Here is a 19,927-nt window from a genome sequence, read left to right as displayed (position 1 = left end):
CTAACCTAACCTAACCTAACGTTTTCGGCTACCTAACCTAACCTAACCTATAAAGATAGGTTAGGTTAGGTTAGGTAGGGTTGGTTAGGTTCGGTCATATATCTACGTTAACTTTAACTCCAATAAAAAAAAATTGACCTCATACATAATGAAATGGGTAGCTTTATCATTTCATAAGAAAAAAATTAGAGAACATATATTAATTCAGTTAAACTTGGCTTATTAGGCAAATCGGGCCTTGCATAGTAGGCTGAGAAGTGAGTTCTGGCTACTAGGTACGACATATATATATATATAGAGTATAGTATAGTGCCTTTGCAATAATGTACCAATGTGTGTATTTGTTGTATTGTATTGTTGAAATACATTGTTCACATGAAATACATGTGAAATATTGTTGAAAACATCTTGATGACTTATTAAACCAAAATTATTTATTAGTCAGAAGAAAGACAAAAACGCGAACTATATGTTAAACCTCTACCAGACAAATATTTTAAGTAAAACCGAAGATATTTGTAGTTTTATAAAAGGGGCAGTTTTCATTGCTCGTCGAGCTCGAAAACCGCAGCATTCATCTCAGAACCATGCCTATTTCACACAGATTCCTTAATAAACGTAAGAGTTTTATATGTCACAAGAAAGATATAAATATAAGCTTCATTCTAAATACCTTACCATGGGCATATTTAAATTTAAAGCGAAGATACGTGTACTTTTATAATCGCCGAGCTTTGACCCCGGACAGATTGATCGACCGAGCAACTCTCTCTCAGAACAATGTTTATTTCAAGTGAATTCGTTAATAAACATATATGTTTTAAATGTCTTAAGAAAGGCAGACATATAAGCTTCACTTTAAACACTTTACCATAAACATATTTAAAGTTCTAATGAAGATACATGTATTTTAAAAATTATGGAGCTCCCACCCCGTACAGACTGAACGACAGAGCAACTCGCTGTCAGATCAATGTTTATTTCACGTAAATTCGTTAATAAACACAAATGTTTTATGTCTTAAGCAAGATAGAAATAAGAGCTTCATTTTAAATACATTACAATAGTCATATTTATAGCTCAAGTGAATATACATATGTTTTTATAGTAGCGCTAAGTAGCTTGTCGGGCATGGAGTGCAGACGCCTACGCACTTGCCGATATATTGTATAATTAACAAAGATACGCTAATAAAGCCTAAAATCTTATATGCCTCCAGAAAGACCGAGATATGAACATTATTATGATTGCACCAAATGAAATATATCATGTTCGAGAACAAAGATATATCAATTTTAAATTAAGTTTCGACTCTTGCTCGGGCGAGAGAGAGGGGGCGACTCTCGCCCCATCTATTGGAGATTCTGTCCACTAAAGACCCAAAGCTACTCAAACCCTCCTAGCATTATTTAAGTAATGAAGTAATATGATATATTTACTATAATGTGGGTGCTGAATGCAGAACATGAGAAAACATTCTGTAGCGAGTAGATTATCCCAATAATATACTCGCTCCAAATATAGTGTTAATATTCCTGTCAACCTTTGGAGATGAATGAGGTGAGGCGTTGCCCGGGCAACACGGTGAGGTGTTGCCCGAGCAATATAAGCAGCAAGAATAGCAAACATTTTCACCATCCGGTCACCACTTGGTCCGGGAGACATCTTCCGTCACGCAGGGTGCGGTCGCGCCTCCACAGATCTCCAGTATCGGCTCTTGATGCTGGTAGTGGCTCAAAAGGGCCACCACTTGCGAGCTGTTCGTGCCTGTGCCACCTTTTGGGTGGCTTCATCTTAACACATTCACAAGGGAGACATCTCCCGTCATGCAGGGTGCATTCGCACCTCCACAGATCTCCAGTATCAGCTCTTGATACTGGTAATGGCTTAAAAGGGCCACCACTTACGGGCTATTTATGCCCTTGCCACCTTTTGGGTTGCTTCATCTTCATCTTAACACATTCATAAGGGAGACATCTCCCGTCATGCAGGGTGCATTCGCACCCCCACAGATCTCCAGTATCAGCTCTTGATACTGGTAATGGCTTAAAAGGGCCACCACTTACGGGCTATTCATGCCCGTGCCACCTTTTGGGTGGCTTAATCTTCATCATCATCATCAAACATTAACTAGTCTACTTTCAAGTGTGGTCTAGAGCAGACACTTGCGAGATACTGTACCACGCTCAGTGCGCTCAACTCACACCAACGTATCACCTGTGTACTTCTGTATATTCGACCAAATATATATATATAGTATCTTAGTGTCTGTGTTTATTTGTCACCATACTTTACGTAACAATAGAACCGTTACATTGGTGACCCAGTGAGTGAAAAAGAACACCTAGTCACAAACTATAGATCTTCGTCATGGATTTATCTACCAGGTTTCCAGCATACAACGCAGATGAGACAGAATTTTGGTTCATGCAGATGGAGGCTATTTTCGACCTTCACGAAATTTCGACTGAGAAAGCCCGATATATGCCTGTACCCTGCCAACACTTACCTCGGAGGCTATGCACACTGACTCCGCTGTCATCACCGGACACCAGGACGTACACTGCATTGAAGGCCGCTCTTCTACAGGCAGCAATGAAACGCCGCATTCAACAAAGGGACCAACTCCTCACTGACAAAAGGTTAGTAGACAAAACACCAGCCCAGCTTCTGCGGCATATTCAGTATGTGATGCATACTGCAACTGGTCCAGCCCCCAGCGAGATTGTGAGATCACTGTGGATACAACTCTGTCCAAAACACATTCAACCGGCCCTATTCAGTATGGCTGACGACACCCCAATAGCCCAGCTGGCTACACTGGCAGACCGGCTTCATACGACGTCTGATAACGCTACGCTGTCCCACCTCAGTGATACACAGCAGACTACAGACACCCAACAACTCGACGTCCTCCAGAAGCGGCGTTTTTTCCACCCAGGGAGGACGTACCATGCGAATCCAGTATCAGTCTCTAGGCGACAGCGAGAACGTCGTGGAGAGCTTTGTTCTTACCACCAGAAGTTCGGACACCAAGCCCGCAACTGTAGGGCTCCTTGTTCCTGGTCGGGAAACTACTTCGGCGGGGACTGTTAACGGCCAGTGACCCCGCCATTTCAAACACTACACTGCTCTACATATCTGACGTCATAACCAAACGCCGTTTCCTCGTTGACACAGGTGCAGCAGCTAGTGTGTTGCCTCCCCCACTGGTCAAACCAACCCGTACTCCTGGTTTGGACTTACGAGCCGCCAATGGTACGTCCGTCCGTACATATGGGACCCGCGCCCTGGTTCTCGAGTTCGCCTCTCTGGGTCGCTTTACGTGGACTTTCCTCATAGCGGATGTGGAACAACCCATTCTTGGATGGGATTTCCTGCAACACCATCGACTTATGATGGATCCCGCAGGTGCAGTACTTCGAGCCTCTCCTAGTACCTCACCACAAGTTAACATCGTCACCCCAGTCGCATCTACGGAACTTCAAGCCCTCCTGGATGAATTCAAAGATGTGACCCAACCCGCCAGCCCTCGACCAGAGGTGCAACATACGATTACGCATCACATTACTACAACGGGAGCACCTACCTTCGCCAGACCACGCCGCCTGGCACCGGAACGACTGGCGGTAGCACGTGCTGAATTCAATAAGCTACAGGAGGCGGGAATAATCCGCCCTTCGAACAGTCCATGGGCTTCACCTCTCCATATGGTCCCGAAAACAGCCCCAGGGGAATGGCGCCCTTGCGGAGACTACAGGGCTCTCAACGTTCGTACTCTGCCGGATCGCTACCCAATACCACACATCCAGGATTTCTCACAGGGATTGAGCAATGCAACCGTTTTTTCGAGAATTGACCTTGTGCGGGCATTTCACCAGATCCCTGTGGAACCGGCAGACATTCCGAAAACAGCGATCACAACACCTTTTGGACTGTTTGAATTCGTCCGGATGCCTTTTGGTCTACGGAATGCAGCCCAGACATTCCAACGCTTCATCGACCAAGTAGTTAAGGACCTTCCTTTTTGCTACGCCTACATTGACGATCTGCTGGTGGCCAGTACATCACCAACAGAACATCTGCTACACTTCCGACTCCTTCTCACCCGTCTGCGCAACTTCGGCTTGCAGCTCAACTCCGAGAAGTGTATTTTCCATGTTCCAGAGCTGGATTTCTTGGGACACCGTGTGTCAGCAGCAGGGGTCCAACCACTAGAGAAGAAAATCGAGGCAATCAAGGAATTCCCGCGCCCATCTACTCCAAAGAAGTTGCAAGAATTTCTTGGTGTAGTGAATTTTTATCATCGATTCATCCCACATTGTTCGGACATCTTGCGACACTTATACGACCTCTTACATGGTCGGAAACTCACGTCCCGTCTTCCGTTGGAGTGGACTCCCCAGGCAGAGACAGCATTCACCGACATAAAAAACAAGCTGGCGGAATTCACCTTACTCGCACACCCAGTGTCTGACGCTCCCACCAATCTCTCTACCGACGCTTCAAACACAGCAATTGGTGCTGTACTACAACAGCTCATTGAAGGAGAATGGCGCCCAATTGCATTCTTTTCAGCGCGCCTGTCACCCACTGAAGAGAAGTACAGCACTTTTGATAGGGAACTGCTCGCCATCTACTCAGCCATACAACATTTCCGGCACTTTCTCGAGGGGCGGAACTTCCACATCCTCACAGACCACAAACCTCTCACTTATGCGCTGGTGGCCAAGGGTGATGCTCACTCTCCTCGAGTAGCCAACCACCTGGGATTTATTTCCCAATTTACCTCGGATATCCGTCATGTCAAAGGAACTAATAATGTCATAGCCGATGCACTGTCTCGACCCACCATAAACCACGTCGTGACAAACCCAGCTCAGGTGGACTATTGTGTAATCAGTAAGGCCCAACGGGAAGACCCTGATCTGCAGCGATTACGAACATCTGACACAGCTCTCCGGTTCATCGAGATTCCCATGGAAGATGGCGGAAGTATAATCTGTGACACCTCACGGACGGGAGCACTTAGGCCCTACATTCCTACCCAGTTTCGCTGGAAAACGTTCTCAGTATTTCACTCCCTAGCACACCCAGGAGTACGTGCTTCCCAGAAACTACTAACGGAGCGTGTTGTATGGCCAGGAATCAATGCCGATGTTCGACGATGGACTCGCTCATGTCTCCAGTGCCAGCGAGCGAAAACACATCATCACACAAAGAGCCCTCTTCAACAGTTTCCGTTACCTTCTGACCGTTTCGAGGTGGTGCATGTAGACATCGTTGGACCATTACCGTCGGCAAGAGGATATTCTTATCTACTCACCTGCATCGATCGATTCTCCAGATGGCCGGAAGCAATCCCATTAATCAACATCTCAGCTGAGTCAGTGGTCCAGGCTTTCCTCTCTGGATGGGTCGCCCGTTTTGGCAGCCCCTCTGTCATCATCACCGACCAAGGACGACAGTTCGAATCATATCTATGGAAGGAACTTATGGAATTCCTCGGCACCACACATAACCGAACCACAGCATACCACCCTGAGTCGAACGGAATGGTAGAACGCTTTCATAGACAACTAAAAGCTGCCCTAAGAGCTCAAGCACGCCCTGATGATTGGATCGACAACCTTCCATTAGTCTTGCTTGGCATCCGTTCGGCCACGAAGGAGGGCAGTGGATTCTCGGCAGCAGACTTAGTATACGGATCTAGCCTGCGGCTTCCGGGCGAATTCTTAACCCCAACGCCACTTATCACACCCCCAGACCCCACTTTTGTCCAGAAATTACGGGCGGCCATGACAAACATTCGGCCTACACCACCACGCCAACCGACAACTCGTGCTACATATGTGCCTCATGAGCTCCACACAACTGAACACGTGTTTGTAAGAGTCGACGCTGTTCGACGCCCTCTACAGTCACCTTACGAAGGACCATTTAAAGTGGTTTCTCGAACACCGAAGTTCTTCACCATTGAACGCCGAGGACAGCGGGTAAACATCTCCATCGATCGCCTTAAACCAGCACACTGTGACGCTGCCCCAGACATCCCTCCAGAGACACATCCGCCGACTACACAGTTCACTTTTCGACTACAGTTACCAGCAGCACCGCCACCTACGACAACGGACGATCCTGTACGACCTCCCATGTTACAACCCCAGTTACCAGCTGCACCACAACCTGATCCTACGACGACGGACGATCCTGTGCGACCTCCCACCCTACGACCCCAGTTAGATGACATCAGCGAAGAGGAGGAAGTTAACTTTGATGGTTATGTAACGCGAGCAGGGCGTACAATTCACCGACCAGCTAAGTTCCTTGATCAAGTATTTTTCCTTTCATCCCCTGGGAGGGGGAGTTCTGTAGCGAGTAGATTATCCCAATAATATACTCGCTCCAAATATAGTGTTAATATTCCTGTCAACCTTTGGAGATGAATGAGGTGAGGCGTTGCCCGGGCAACACGGTGAGGTGTTGCCCGAGCAATATAAGCAGCAAGAATAGCAAACATTAACTACTCAATTGTTCAGTAGACTCAATTGTCTACTTTCAAGTGTGGTCTAGAGCAGACACTTGCGAGATACTGAACCTACGCTCAGTGCGCTCAACTCACACCAACGTATCACCTGTGTACTTCTGTATATTCGACCAAATATATATATAGTATCTTGGTGTCTGTGTTTATTTGTCACCATACTTTACGTAACAATAGAACCGTTACAATATATTTACTCCAAACTAATATAATTTCATTATGAAATAAGTAAATAAGTAGCATCAAAGGAAGTCGACGGTCCAAGCGTCAATGTTGTGGAACGACTTATCCAAGATATATCGTTGTTTGGTAAGTGTTTGTTGGCATATCCAGTTGTCGCACTTCTCTGCACAAATTATCACAAATTTAAATTATAATGTTAACAAGTAGAATACGTATTTTTAATAAAATCTAACATAACTAGCCAGAAAACATTTAACATTTAATAAAAAATATATGTTTGGAAGTTAAATCGACTTCATAGGACAATAGTTTTGTTATATGTTATAAGGTCTCCGTGGTGTAGTGGTAAGACACTCGCCTGGCGTTCCGCGAGCGCTATGTCATGGGTTCGTATCCTGGCCGGGGAGGATTTACTGGGCGCAAATCCTTAACTGTAGCCTCTGTTTAACGCAACAGTAAAATGTGTACTTGGATGAAAAAACGATTCTTCGCGGCAGGGGATCGTATTCCAGGGACCTGCCCGAAACGCTACGCGTACTAGTGGCTGTACAAGAATGTAACAACTCTTGTATATATCTCAAAAAAAAAAATATATATATACTCGTTATTCGTTGACATGCGTTCGCTACTTAAACTACCATGTACTGTACTTATATAAAATCTCCCATGTCTCTTCGCCCATCTCACCGAACCCTACAGGCTCTGTGATATATTGTTTAATTAATTGAGATTCACAAATAAAGCTTATAATTGTATCTGTTAACAAAAAGGCAGAGCTTAGTTTAGTTCATTTATTATGCACCCCATACCCATCCTATGAGCGATAGTGGAGTGTTACAGAGGCACATAATGGGATCAGGGACTGAGCCCACAACTCATATAGCCAAGCAAGTTATAATCTTGATAAGCTAGTTACAAAAGTCAATGCACATTGTCACATCAACAATGGGCTCGAGACCGACCACAAGTACAGTTTATAATTTAAGCAACTGACATATATGGAGGGCTAGTGTCACAATTGATATGTTTATCCTACACATAACCCCCTCTCCCTCATCCAATGGGCAGCGGTTGATAGGTTACAATCAAGTCGTTTTTTGCGTTTTATTCAGAGATTAGATCTTATTGGGTGAGGAAAGATATTCATATTTTAAAGAAGGCTTCTTGACTGATGCTCTCCATTGATGGAAAATCTACAACCTTTTGAAAATCAATGTTAGTTTGATCTAGATATTGTAATTAACGAAAGTATTTATGTCATCTGAAAGGTAGAAATATAGGCTACATTTAAAATCCTTTGTCATAAATATAACTGAAGTGAAAACGAAGATATATGCGTTTCGATAGTTACTTGATGGCTAGCTCTGAGAGTGTGAAGCCCTGCACACCAGCCAATAAATTGTATAATTAGTTTCCATATATTTTAATTAATCTTAAAAATCTATATGTCAGAAGAAAGGAAGATGTAGCCGTTAATGTGACAACATTTAAAAAAATATATATCTCTTAAGTTAAATAAATAATACCACCTTATTGCCGGTGTCCGGACACATGAAAATTACCTAGGTATCAGTATCCAGCCAGGCGGGGATCACAGGCTGCACAATACTGATAAATTATGTAATGCACTACTTGTGGTCCATCTCGAACCCATTTATGATGTGCCGACTTATAGTGAATTTTGTAACAAGCTCATCAAGATTGTAACTTGCTTAGCTAAATGAATTGTGGGGTTCGGTCCATTCATTTTCTTTCTTTATTATGCACCCCATAATACACATCCCGTGGGCGGTGGTGTAAAGGATTACAGAGGCACATAATCGGTTCAGGAACTGAACCCTCTAGTTCGTTTAGCTAAGCAAATAACAATCTTTTGACGCTAGTTACAAAATTATTAATGTACATATACTTATGCATACATGTACATATTCATACGTATACATATATACATACACATACATATTTAATCACCCCCACAAATACACACATCAGTAATCTTTTGTGTCACAAGTAATTCAACAAGAGGCTCACAACAGTCACTATACAAGGCACTTTACATTTATGAGGAGTCGCACAGTTACTAGTCAATACAATACAATACAATTTTATACAATACAATTTTATTTAGGTAAGGTACATACATACAATAAATATTTACAAGGATTGTTTAACTTATAGGTATAGCTAGTACATACAATGCCTAAAGCCACTATTACGCAAAGCGTTTCGGGCATAATAAACTTAAATGACAAGCTTAATACTAATTGAGTATAATGAGTAGAATGAAAACATAGATGAAAAAGCAGCACAAATACAATTATGTCGACAAACAGCGCTCTTTAAAGAAAAAAACAGACATTGGTTGACAATAGAAGGGTAAGGTAGGTTACAGGGAATTTATTAGGTATAGCTTCGCTTTTAACTTAAACTGGTTGAGAGAGGTACAGTCTTTAACATGGTTGAGAAGGTCATTCCACATTCTGGGCCCTTTGATTTGTAGAGCATTTATAGTTTGATTAAGTCGTACTCTAGGAATATCAAAACTGTATTTATTTCTGGTGTGATGCTCATGGGTTCTGATACAACCTTCTATGAAGCTTTTGAGATCAGGATTGGCATTATAGTTTAGCGTTTTATATATGTATAATACACATGAGAGAATGTGCAGTGACTTAATGTCTAACATATTCAGAGATTTAAGTAGGGGTACCGAGTGATGTCTGCTTGCTCCACACCCACCCAACTGGGCGGCAGCTTTAGTCATGTGCTGCACACCCACCCAACTGGGCGGCAGCTTTACAGTCATGTGCTCCACACCCACCGAACTGGGCGGCTGCTTTACAGTCATGTGCTCCATACCCACCCAACTGGGCGGCAGCTTTACAGTCATGTGCATGCATTACCTACAGAAAGCAAATTTTGGATACTACGCTAAGATTTCGGGCAGCACATCATTATGAATGACGTACTTACACATTTCATGGACACTATTGATGTTGTTATCTTTAAATTCCGCGATTTTTCACATTCCATTATATAATGACGCAAAGTATGCGAATAATTCTGCTGACAGAGTTTACATTTAGTCAAATCTACATCATCAGATGTTACAAACTCCCAGAGGTACTTGTAGCCGAGCCTAAACCTAGCAGTGGTAACATCTAGAAGTCTGCTAACATTATTGGATGACCCATAGACGAGCGATTCATCAAAGTTTATACAATATTGTGAAATTGAGAGTCAGTGTAGTAACATAAATTGGTAAATCATAAATATTGTAAGTTAAGAATCTGATGCATGTGTGTGTGTTGGGGGGGGGGGCGGGGGTTATACCCGTGGTAAGCGAGAGTGGAAAGTAACCTTAGACGTACTGCGGTCAATACGGGGAGGGGGGGGGGGAGGGAGGGTGGGAGAGTCAAATTCACCCTCCAACATCTGGGCATAGTACCACCAGCCTCCACAACACTCCATCAGCCTCCAGCTGATGCTTGTAGATGCCTCATCTAACCTCACCTATGTCACACATTAACCTACAGTTCCTGTCATATTTAAACTCCTCATCACAGTGGCGTCTCACCAATATAAACTGTATTGGATTTTTGTCCCGAAATAGCTATATGCTGACTGGACGTGTATGTATGTATGTATGTATGTATGTATGTATGTATGTATGTATGTATGTATGTATGTATGTATGTATGTATGTATGTATGTATGTATGTATGTATGTATGCATGCATGTATGTATGTATGTATGTATGTATATATGTATGTATGTATGTATGTATGTATGTATGTATGTATGTATGTATGTATGTATGTATGTATGTATGTATGTATGTATGTATGGATGGATGTATGTATGCATGTATGTATGGATGTATGGATGTATGTATGTATGTATGTATGTATGTATGTATGTATGTATGTATGTATGTATGTATGTATGTATGTATGTATGTATGTACGTATGTATGTATGTATGTATGTATGTATGTATGTATGTACGTATGTACGTATGTTTGTATGTATGTATGTATGTATGTATGTATCACCACACCAGAAATAAATATCTCTTTGATACCCCCAGGGTCAAACTTAATCTGTGTAAACACTCTATGCAAATTAAGGGACCTAGTCTATGGAACTCACTCCCTAGTGAATTGAAAAACTGTAAAACTTTTGCCTTATTTAAAAGCAAAACCAAAAAGTACCTAACTTCATCTATTTAGTTTCCTACACTGAGCTTTAAATTTGCTCTGTACCTAGTGTTACCCAATCTCCTAATTTTTATGTAATATCAAACAACCTTATCATTGTGCTCATTGCTGTCTTCTTTTATGTGCTAGCCATATGCTGTATTGTGACTACCAAATTTTTGTCAACTACCATTTTAAGCTGTCATTGCAATCAATCATAGCTACCTATGTGCTTTAATATACTGTACCTATAATTTTCTCTCATCTTCTTTTTTTTTTCATTCCATGTAATCTGTTATCATTTTTTGTCTATAAATTTTGCAAGTATTTACCTCCTTAAAATTTTCTTAGATTAAGGACCTGCCCGAAACGCTGCGCGTGCTAGTGGCTTTACAAGACTGTAATTACCATATTTGTATCCTCACATTCCTTATGTACATTCTTGTATATGCATAAATAAATAAATAAATAAATGTATGTATGTATGTATGTATGTATGTATGTATGTATGTATGTATGTATGTATGTATGTACGTATGTACGTATGTACGTATGTACGTACGTACGTACGTATGTATGTATGTATGTATGTATGTATGTATGTATGTATGTATGTATGTATGTATGTATGTATGTATGTATGTATGTATGTATGTATGTATGTATATATGTATGTATTGTTATGATCTCAGCCTGCAGGAGAAACGAGTCTCCCTCCTTGAGAGTTATTCATCAAGCCTGACCTGATTAGAAGGTCTAGCAAATATTGAGGTGATAACGCATATGTAACATAGTTGCTTGGATATGATAAAGACTTTAAGATTATGAGCAGTGTAGAAGAAAACAGATAAGTGACTGGTTAGGAGATGTGGACATTTTGCTGGAGGCGTGAGGCTTGCTTCTGGAGGGGCTTTGACCTCACTTGAGTGCCAGACATCGCAGGAGAAAGCCGCGCTCCGTTCGAGCTCCCGCCAGAAGGGAACCCCTAGTGATATATCTCGAAGAGAAGAGAAGTGTGCAGACGTACCAGCTGTGGAACCGAGCTGGGAACGTTGTGGTCTCAAGTCCTGGTCGACGAAGTGTTTATTAAATCGCCCAGAGGCATTATTGTGGGCCGTGGAAGCGCCGTGACCAGACGCCGTCAGAGGGAGAAGCGCCCTCGACCAGTTAATCTGTGGTAAGCACGGTATACGCCAGTTCATAGTGATTGCTTGTAGTTGGTCGTGTGCCCAGCGACAGTAGCAATGCTTATTTATAAGTTAGACATGTTTTAATAAGGCAGAAAGCCTGAAATAGGAGAGTGAAGAGGGAGGAACACGGAGCGACGTCCGTCCCCTCTGAGCTCTGACAGACGACTGAGGGAGCCCGGCTCCTGACGGAGGAAGACCCTCCCAACGAGTGAGGGCCGCCGCCGGGCGAGGTGGAGTATGGACCCGCCCAAAAAGGGGGAGTCCACTCTCACTGTATGTAGAGCACAGATAGAGATTTGAGGCAAACATATTGTGTGATTATTTTTTGTTTATGTGTTAGAGGGGGAAACATTTTTATTGGAGTGTCGATGGGTTGCAGGTTTGTCTTTGGGGAAGAAGTTGCTGAGAACCTCGAGGCCAGCCTAGATGAGGTAATTGATGAGACTCCAAGGTAGTGAAGCGAGGACCTTGAGCTGTGAGGAGAAGTAGTGAAGAGGAGTGTCACGTGCTTCTGTAGAGGTGGAGAAGCACCATAGTTGCTCGAGGAAACTTCATGGTGTAGCAGCCAAGAGAGCCATGGAGGAACCTAGCAGAAGGGTGAAGCACCGTAGTTGCTCAAGGAAACTTCATGGTAGCAGCCTGGAGGAGCTGCAGAGGATCCTGGTAGTGAAGCCCGGAAGAACCTAAAGATATCAGGGTAGTGAACTTCCAGAAGTGGAAGGGAAGTTCTGGTGGATTACTTATAGGGAGTTGATAGTGTTTGGTTGTCATTAGCGTGCAAGACGCAGTGAGAGGTGAGTGCTTGTTTGCATTCTTATGTCAAGGAGTTTTATACTTAAGTTTAGAGTTGCAGGCGTAGGCTGGATTACCTACCGATGTATGCGTTCTAGGACTGATAGAGTGATCGATTGATCATTGTTGTGTATCAATGAACATTTATACTGATATATGTTATTGCATGCAAATGCTGATTTTCTTTGTACACATTTATAGATACATATATATATATTCTCTTGCTGATGGTGCAACAGTGTATGTAGACTTGATCAACTTGAGGAGGTTGATAGTATCAAGTGGTGAACCAGGAGATAGGATACCACTTGATAAGCTGATAATAGAGTTCTGATGGTGTTGGAGTGCAACCTGATTGTGATATTATAGAGTATAGGATTCATTATTATTATTTGTGTGTATGTATCGTGTATGTGCTTTGTCCAGTAAATGTATCCCAATTTGCTGGTGTTTGCCCTTGTCCTAGTGAGGCTTCCCAGGAAGTAGTAAAGAAGGAGAGAGAGAGAGAAAGAACCAAGAACCACTGCTGTGGACAGGGTAGAAGGTAGTACTAATAAGCCAAAAGGGGATCGAAGAGATCATATTACCTAAGCAGAGAGTGGGGAGTCACAGCGGCTCGAGTGGGTGTGTGCACGTGACAACGAGGCTAGGTGTGGGAGCCGCATCCCCTAAACGTGTGACGTTGAGCCCCTCTCCAAGAGCCAGAAGCGCCAAGGGTGATCTCCTAGTATAAGCACTCTACCGAGTTGTGGGTTGGGTTGTCCGTAGAGAAGGATCAACGACGACAACACCCCCAACCCACAGTCTATAATAAATTGGGGGCCTGTCCGGGAGAGTGAACTGACACACCCACACCCTGTCCAAGAGTGGATTTGTACACCCTTGCTGAAATAGATAAACTGTGTGACCGCAGGTGTATATTCTCTCTCTTGGGAAGACTCACAGGACAAGATGGATAAGGTGCAAGCGTTTGTGGAGTCAGGCAAACCTGAGGACTTGGAAGGTTGCACGAGGGATCAATTGAAACAAATAGCAGAAAAATGTGGCATCAGGTTGAAAGCATCTAAAGTAGCTGGGATGAAGGATGAGATCCTGAGGCAGTTAAGAGCCAAAAATGAAGTGGCAGAGCAGGGAGCCCAAAAAGGAGCTGAAAGTGGAAAGGAGGATGATGGGCAGGATGACGTGAGATCCCAGGGATCGAGTAGGAGCAGCAAGAGTAGCCGCAGTAGCAGGAGTAGCCGGAATAGGAGCTTGGAGAGATTCCAGTTAGAGCTCCAGATGCAACAACAACGAGAGGACAAGGAGAGACAGTTCCAGCTGGAAAAGATGAAGTTAGAACTCCAGATGAAAAAGGAAATAGAAAAAGAGAAAACCAGACTGGAAGTAGAAAAAGAGAAAACCAGAGTAAGAGAACTGGAGTTGGAACAAGAGAAAGAAAAAGCCCAGGTCGAAAAAGAAAAAGAGAAAACAAAACAAATGCAGATAGAAGCGAATAGAACCTTGGCTGAGCAAAGGATTGAACATGGGTTGCCAGAGAGCACAACCCAGGTATCACACCCACCAGATGTCAGAGTTAGGGAGAAGGACATTCCCTTGTTTGTTCCCGAAGAGGCGGAGAGCTTCTTCGAGCATTTTGAAAAAGTAGCCAGTATCAAGGAGTGGCCACAAGAGGAATGGGCCCAGCTGGTCCAATTAAGATTGACCGATGCAGCCAGGGAGGCATACACCCAATTGTCACTGGAAGAGTGCCAGGATTATGCCACGGTAAAGAGCAGCATATTGCGCTCGTTTCAGTTAACCCCAGAAGCTTATAGGAAGCGCTTCAGAGAAATGATCAAAGTTGGAGCGTGTACTTTTGCTGAGACAGCAAGAGATCTGGAAAGACGATTCCAGAAGTGGATTGAGGCTGCTGGAGTTGGATCTTACGCTGACCTGAAGCAACTGATGGTCATGGAGAAGTTCTTGGAGATGATGCATCCCGAAACAAAGTTCAAGCTCCAAGAAGCAGGGATAAAGGAGGTAAAAGATGCCGCAGATAGGGCGGATATGATTACCGAAGCATACAAGGGCTTGAGGGAGAACAGAGTGAGAAGCGAGGCGAGACGCAGCAATGGCAGACCCAGTGGAGTCTGGGGAGGAAGAAATTATGAGAGACCCAGAAGAATCTGGGATGAGAAGAATTTTGATAAATGGGCAGATAAAAGTAAGTACCCTAAAACTCAGAAGAGTAGGTCGCACACTTCGTCTGAAAGTGAGGATGGAGGAGCCAAACGAGAAACTAATCGTTATCCAGGGAATCAAGAGTCCAGTAAAGCTCCACAGAGTACGAGTAGTACGTCTGGCCCGAGGAACTCCAATACGAGTGGGCAGAGTCAGAGCTACTCTGGTACGTATAGGAGAGATTTTTCCCAGATGAGATGTTACCAATGTAACGGATTGGGTACCGTGATGCGAGACTGTCGGCAGGGCAAGAGAGTTGTGACCCTGGCCATGTGTGACCCCCGAAGTAAATATACTAATGTGTTCCAAGACAAACCACAGAAGATGAACTTAGTGAACGAGAGGTATAGGCCGTTCATGAGCAAAGGTTGGATCAGAATAGGAAGCCAACCTGAGGTAGAAGTTGGTATCTTAAGAGATACCGGAGCTAATCAGAGCTTGATTACGAGAAGCCTGATTGGGAATGATCGACGATTAGCTGGCAGGAGTAAGATGAAAGTATATGGGTTATTGTCTGAGAGTGACATGCCCATTTGTACTGTCCAGCTAAGGTCGGAATATGTGTCGGCGGAGGTGATGTTGGGAGTGTGCCCCGACATACCTGTTCCAGGAGTTCAAGTGATCCTGGGGAATGACTTGTGCGGGACAAAGGTGTTGCCAAGAGTCATAGCGGAGACTGTGCCAGAGGAGAGCCCAGAAGGCCACGGCACGAGTGGGACACCTGAGAGTGTGAACCTGACTGACATCCGAGAAGATGAGTCAGGAGACCGCCAAGCCATTGAAAACCCTGTCTCGGTAGTGATGAAGACAGAGGTGGCCGACAAGGAAGATGCTGGAGAAGATGAGACAGTGTCGATTAAACCGGTAGAAGATACTGATGTAGATATAGCATGGCTGTTTGATGAAAGTCCAGCCCAGGAAAATGAAGTCTCGGTGAGGTCGAAAGTGAGGATGACCCAGCCGAAGAAGAATCATGTGAAGAGAGCGGACCTGAGTAGAGTCCAGCCTGCTGAAATTAAGAGTCGGAAGGCGAATGCAACTGTGCTGAGTAGGAATGAGGAAGGATGTGGACATACTGAGGACGGGAGTAGAGCGTCAAGTGGTCCACGAGCACAGATGCATTTGGATAGTAGAGTTAAGTTGTTTGAGATGTCAGGAGTTGACATGTTTCACAGAAAACGTGGAGGAAAGATAGTGAAGAAGAGTAATAGCCGAGAAAATGAAAGGAGAAGAGACAGTATGTGTGGAGAGATGCTTACGAGCACTCTAGGAGAGGTAGAGCGACAAGTACGGTCGAGTGCTGTTGAGTGTAGTACAGTGCTCGAGGAAACTTTTAGGGAACGAAGAAGAGTTGAAGGAGAAGAAATGGAGTTGTACAGAGGTGAGAAGTGCGGGAAGAGGATGATGATGCAAGCATGGAGGAATAGAAGAAAGCCGAGGACTCGATGGAGGTCAAACAGGATGAAGTCTCGGATAAATGAGGAGACGAAAGGGAGGATCGTCAGTGAAGACGAGGGAGTGAAGTACGATGACAGGAGACGGAAGTATAATGGCAGTAGATGGAAGTGTGAAGACGACAGAGGAGGTACAGACAGCAGATGTCTGACTCTGGACGTGAAGAGAAGAAGACGAGGAAATGGAGGGTGGGAACAATAAGTAGAGTGGACCGAGGGAGTGCAGGCGTCCTAGGAGGACAGCCTAGCCAAGAGGTGCCAGAGGAGCCAGATCGTTTGTGAGAGGATCATATTTCTGGCGAGTTGTGAGCCAGATGTTGCAAGGTGCAACGAACTAATTGTAGACTCCTAAGGGAGTATATGGGGTGAAGAACGAGACAGTGTGGTGGCTGATGTATTATCCCGAGCTTTGTCACTGGAATAACTCTCAAAAATAAGGGGAGGGGAGTGTTATGATCTCAGCCTGCAGGAGAAACGAGTCTCCCTCCTTGAGAGTTATTCATCAAGCCTGACCTGATTAGAAGGTCTAGCAAATATTGAGGTGATAACGCATATGTAACATAGTTGCTTGGATATGATAAAGACTTTAAGATTATGAGCAGTGTAGAAGAAAACAGATAAGTGACTGGTTAGGAGATGTGGACATTTTGCTGGAGGCGTGAGGCTTGCTTCTGGAGGGGCTTTGACCTCACTTGAGTGCCAGACATCGCAGGAGAAAGCCGCGCTCCGTTCGAGCTCCCGCCAGAAGGGAACCCCTAGTGATATATCTCGAAGAGAAGAGAAGTGTGCAGACGTACCAGCTGTGGAACCGAGCTGGGAACGTTGTGGTCTCAAGTCCTGGTCGACGAAGTGTTTATTAAATCGCCCAGAGGCATTATTGTGGGCCGTGGAAGCGCCGTGACCAGACGCCGTCAGAGGGAGAAGCGCCCTCGACCAGTTAATCTGTGGTAAGCACGGTATACGCCAGTTCATAGTGATTGCTTGTAGTTGGTCGTGTGCCCAGCGACAGTAGCAATGTTTATTTATAAGTTAGACATGTTTTAATAAGGCAGAAAGCCTGAAATAGGAGAGTGAAGAGGGAGGAACACGGAGCGACGTCCGTCCCCTCTGAGCTCTGACAGACGACTGAGGGAGCCCGGCTCCTGACGGAGGAAGACCCTCCCAACGAGTGAGGGCCGCCGCCGGGCGAGGTGGAGTATGGACCCGCCCAAAAAGGGGGAGTCCACTCTCACTGTATGTAGAGCACAGATAGAGATTTGAGGCAAACATATTGTGTGATTATTTTTTGTTTATGTGTTAGAGGGGGAAACATTTTTATTGGAGTGTCGATGGGTTGCAGGTTTGTCTTTGGGGAAGAAGTTGCTGAGAACTTCGAGGCCAGCCTAGATGAGGTAATTGATGAGACTCCAAGGTAGTGAAGCGAGGACCTTGAGCTGTGAGGAGAAGTAGTGAAGAGGAGTGTCACGTGCTTCTGTAGAGGTGGAGAAGCACCATAGTTGCTCGAGGAAACTTCATGGTGTAGCAGCCAAGAGAGCCATGGAGGAACCTAGCAGAAGGGTGAAGCACCGTAGTTGCTCAAGGAAACTTCATGGTAGCAGCCTGGAGGAGCTGCAGAGGATCCTGGTAGTGAAGCCCGGAAGAACCTAAAGATATCAGGGTAGTGAACTTCCAGAAGTGGAAGGGAAGTTCTGGTGGATTACTTATAGGGAGTTGATAGTGTTTGGTTGTCATTAGCGTGCAAGACGCAGTGAGAGGTGAGTGCTTGTTTGCATTCTTATGTCAAGGAGTTTTATACTTAAGTTTAGAGTTGCAGGCGTAGGCTGGATTACCTACCGATGTATGCGTTCTAGGACTGATAGAGTGATCGATTGATCATTGTTGTGTATCAATGAACATTTATACTGATATATGTTATTGCATGCAAATGCTGATTTTCTTTGTACACATTTATAGATACATATATATATATTCTCTTGCTGATGGTGCAACAGTGTATGTAGACTTGATCAACTTGAGGAGGTTGATAGTATCAAGTGGTGAACCAGGAGATAGGATCCCACTTGATAAGCTGATAATAGAGTTCTGATGGTGTTGGAGTGCAACCTGATTGTGATATTATAGAGTATAGGATTCATTATTATTATTTGTGTGTATGTATCGTGTATGTGCTTTGTCCAGTAAATGTATCCCAATTTGCTGGTGTTTGCCCTTGTCCTAGTGAGGCTTCCCAGGAAGTAGTAAAGAAGGAGAGAGAGAGAGAAAGAACCAAGAACCACTGCTGTGGACAGGGTAGAAGGTAGTACTAATAAGCCAAAAGGGGATCGAAGAGATCATATTACCTAAGGAGAGAGTGGGGAGTCACAGCGGCTCGAGTGGGTGTGTGCACGTGACAACGAGGCTAGGTGTGGGAGCCGCATCCCCTAAACGTGTGACGTTGAGCCCCTCTCCAAGAGCCAGAAGCGCCAAGGGTGATCTCCTAGTATAAGCACTCTACCGAGTTGTGGGTTGGGTTGTCCGTAGAGAAGGATCAACGACGACAACACCAACCAACCCACAGTCTATAATAGTATGTATGTATGTATGTATGTATGTATGTATGTATGTATGTATGTATGTATGTATGTATGAATGTATGTATGTATGTATGTATGTATGTATGAATGTATGTATGTATGTATGTATGTATGCATGTATGTATGTATGTATGTATGTATGTATGTATGAATGTATGTATGTATGTATGTATGTATGTATGTATGTATGTATGTATGTATGTATGTATGTATGTATGTATGTATGTATGTATGTATGTATGAATGTATGTATGTATGTATGTATGTATGTATGTATGTATGTATGTATGTATGTATGTATGTATGTATGTATGTATGTATGAATGTATGTATGTATGTATGTATGTATGTATGTATGTATGTATGTATGTATGTATGTATGTATGTATGTATGTATGTATGTATGTATGTATGAATGTATGTATGTATGTATGTATGTATTTATGTATGTACGTATGTACGTACGTATGTATGTATGTATGTATGTATGTATGTATGTATGTATGTATGTATGTATGTATGTATGTATGTATGTATGTATGTATGTATGTATGTACGTATGTACGTATGTACGTATGTACGTATGTACGTACGTATGTATGTATGTATGTATGTATGTATGTATGTATGTATGTATGTATGTATGTATGTATGTATGTATGTATGTATGTATGTATGTATGTGTGTGTGTATGTATGTATTCCCAATCACGTTAAAGACTCCCCCTCTATCATCCAGTTTAAGAGAAAAACAACTATGTACTAAATAATCA

The 19,927-nt window shown here is 43.6% G+C and overlaps 2 protein-coding genes across 2 annotated transcripts in view; both read left to right on the top strand.

Moving 5' to 3' along the window:
* Positions 1 to 19,927, top strand: part of Rpn1 (regulatory particle non-ATPase 1) — a 674,509-nt gene that overhangs the window by 557,194 nt on the left and 97,388 nt on the right. The gene's annotated exons all lie outside the window — the stretch shown is intronic.
* On the top strand, positions 15,793 to 19,170 carry LOC138355045 (uncharacterized). Its single transcript, XM_069309762.1, has 2 exons — positions 15,793 to 17,529; positions 17,922 to 19,170. The coding sequence occupies exon 1, from the start codon at positions 15,930 to 15,932 to the stop codon at positions 16,782 to 16,784; it is 855 nt and encodes a 284-aa protein (XP_069165863.1). The 5' UTR covers positions 15,793 to 15,929; the 3' UTR covers positions 16,785 to 17,529; positions 17,922 to 19,170.

Source organism: Procambarus clarkii, chromosome 6, assembly GCF_040958095.1.
Source record: "Procambarus clarkii isolate CNS0578487 chromosome 6, FALCON_Pclarkii_2.0, whole genome shotgun sequence".
Classification (NCBI taxonomy): domain Eukaryota; kingdom Metazoa; phylum Arthropoda; class Malacostraca; order Decapoda; family Cambaridae; genus Procambarus; species Procambarus clarkii.
Note: the sequence above shows the minus strand (reverse complement) of the source record. Positions and strands in the feature narration are given on the sequence as shown.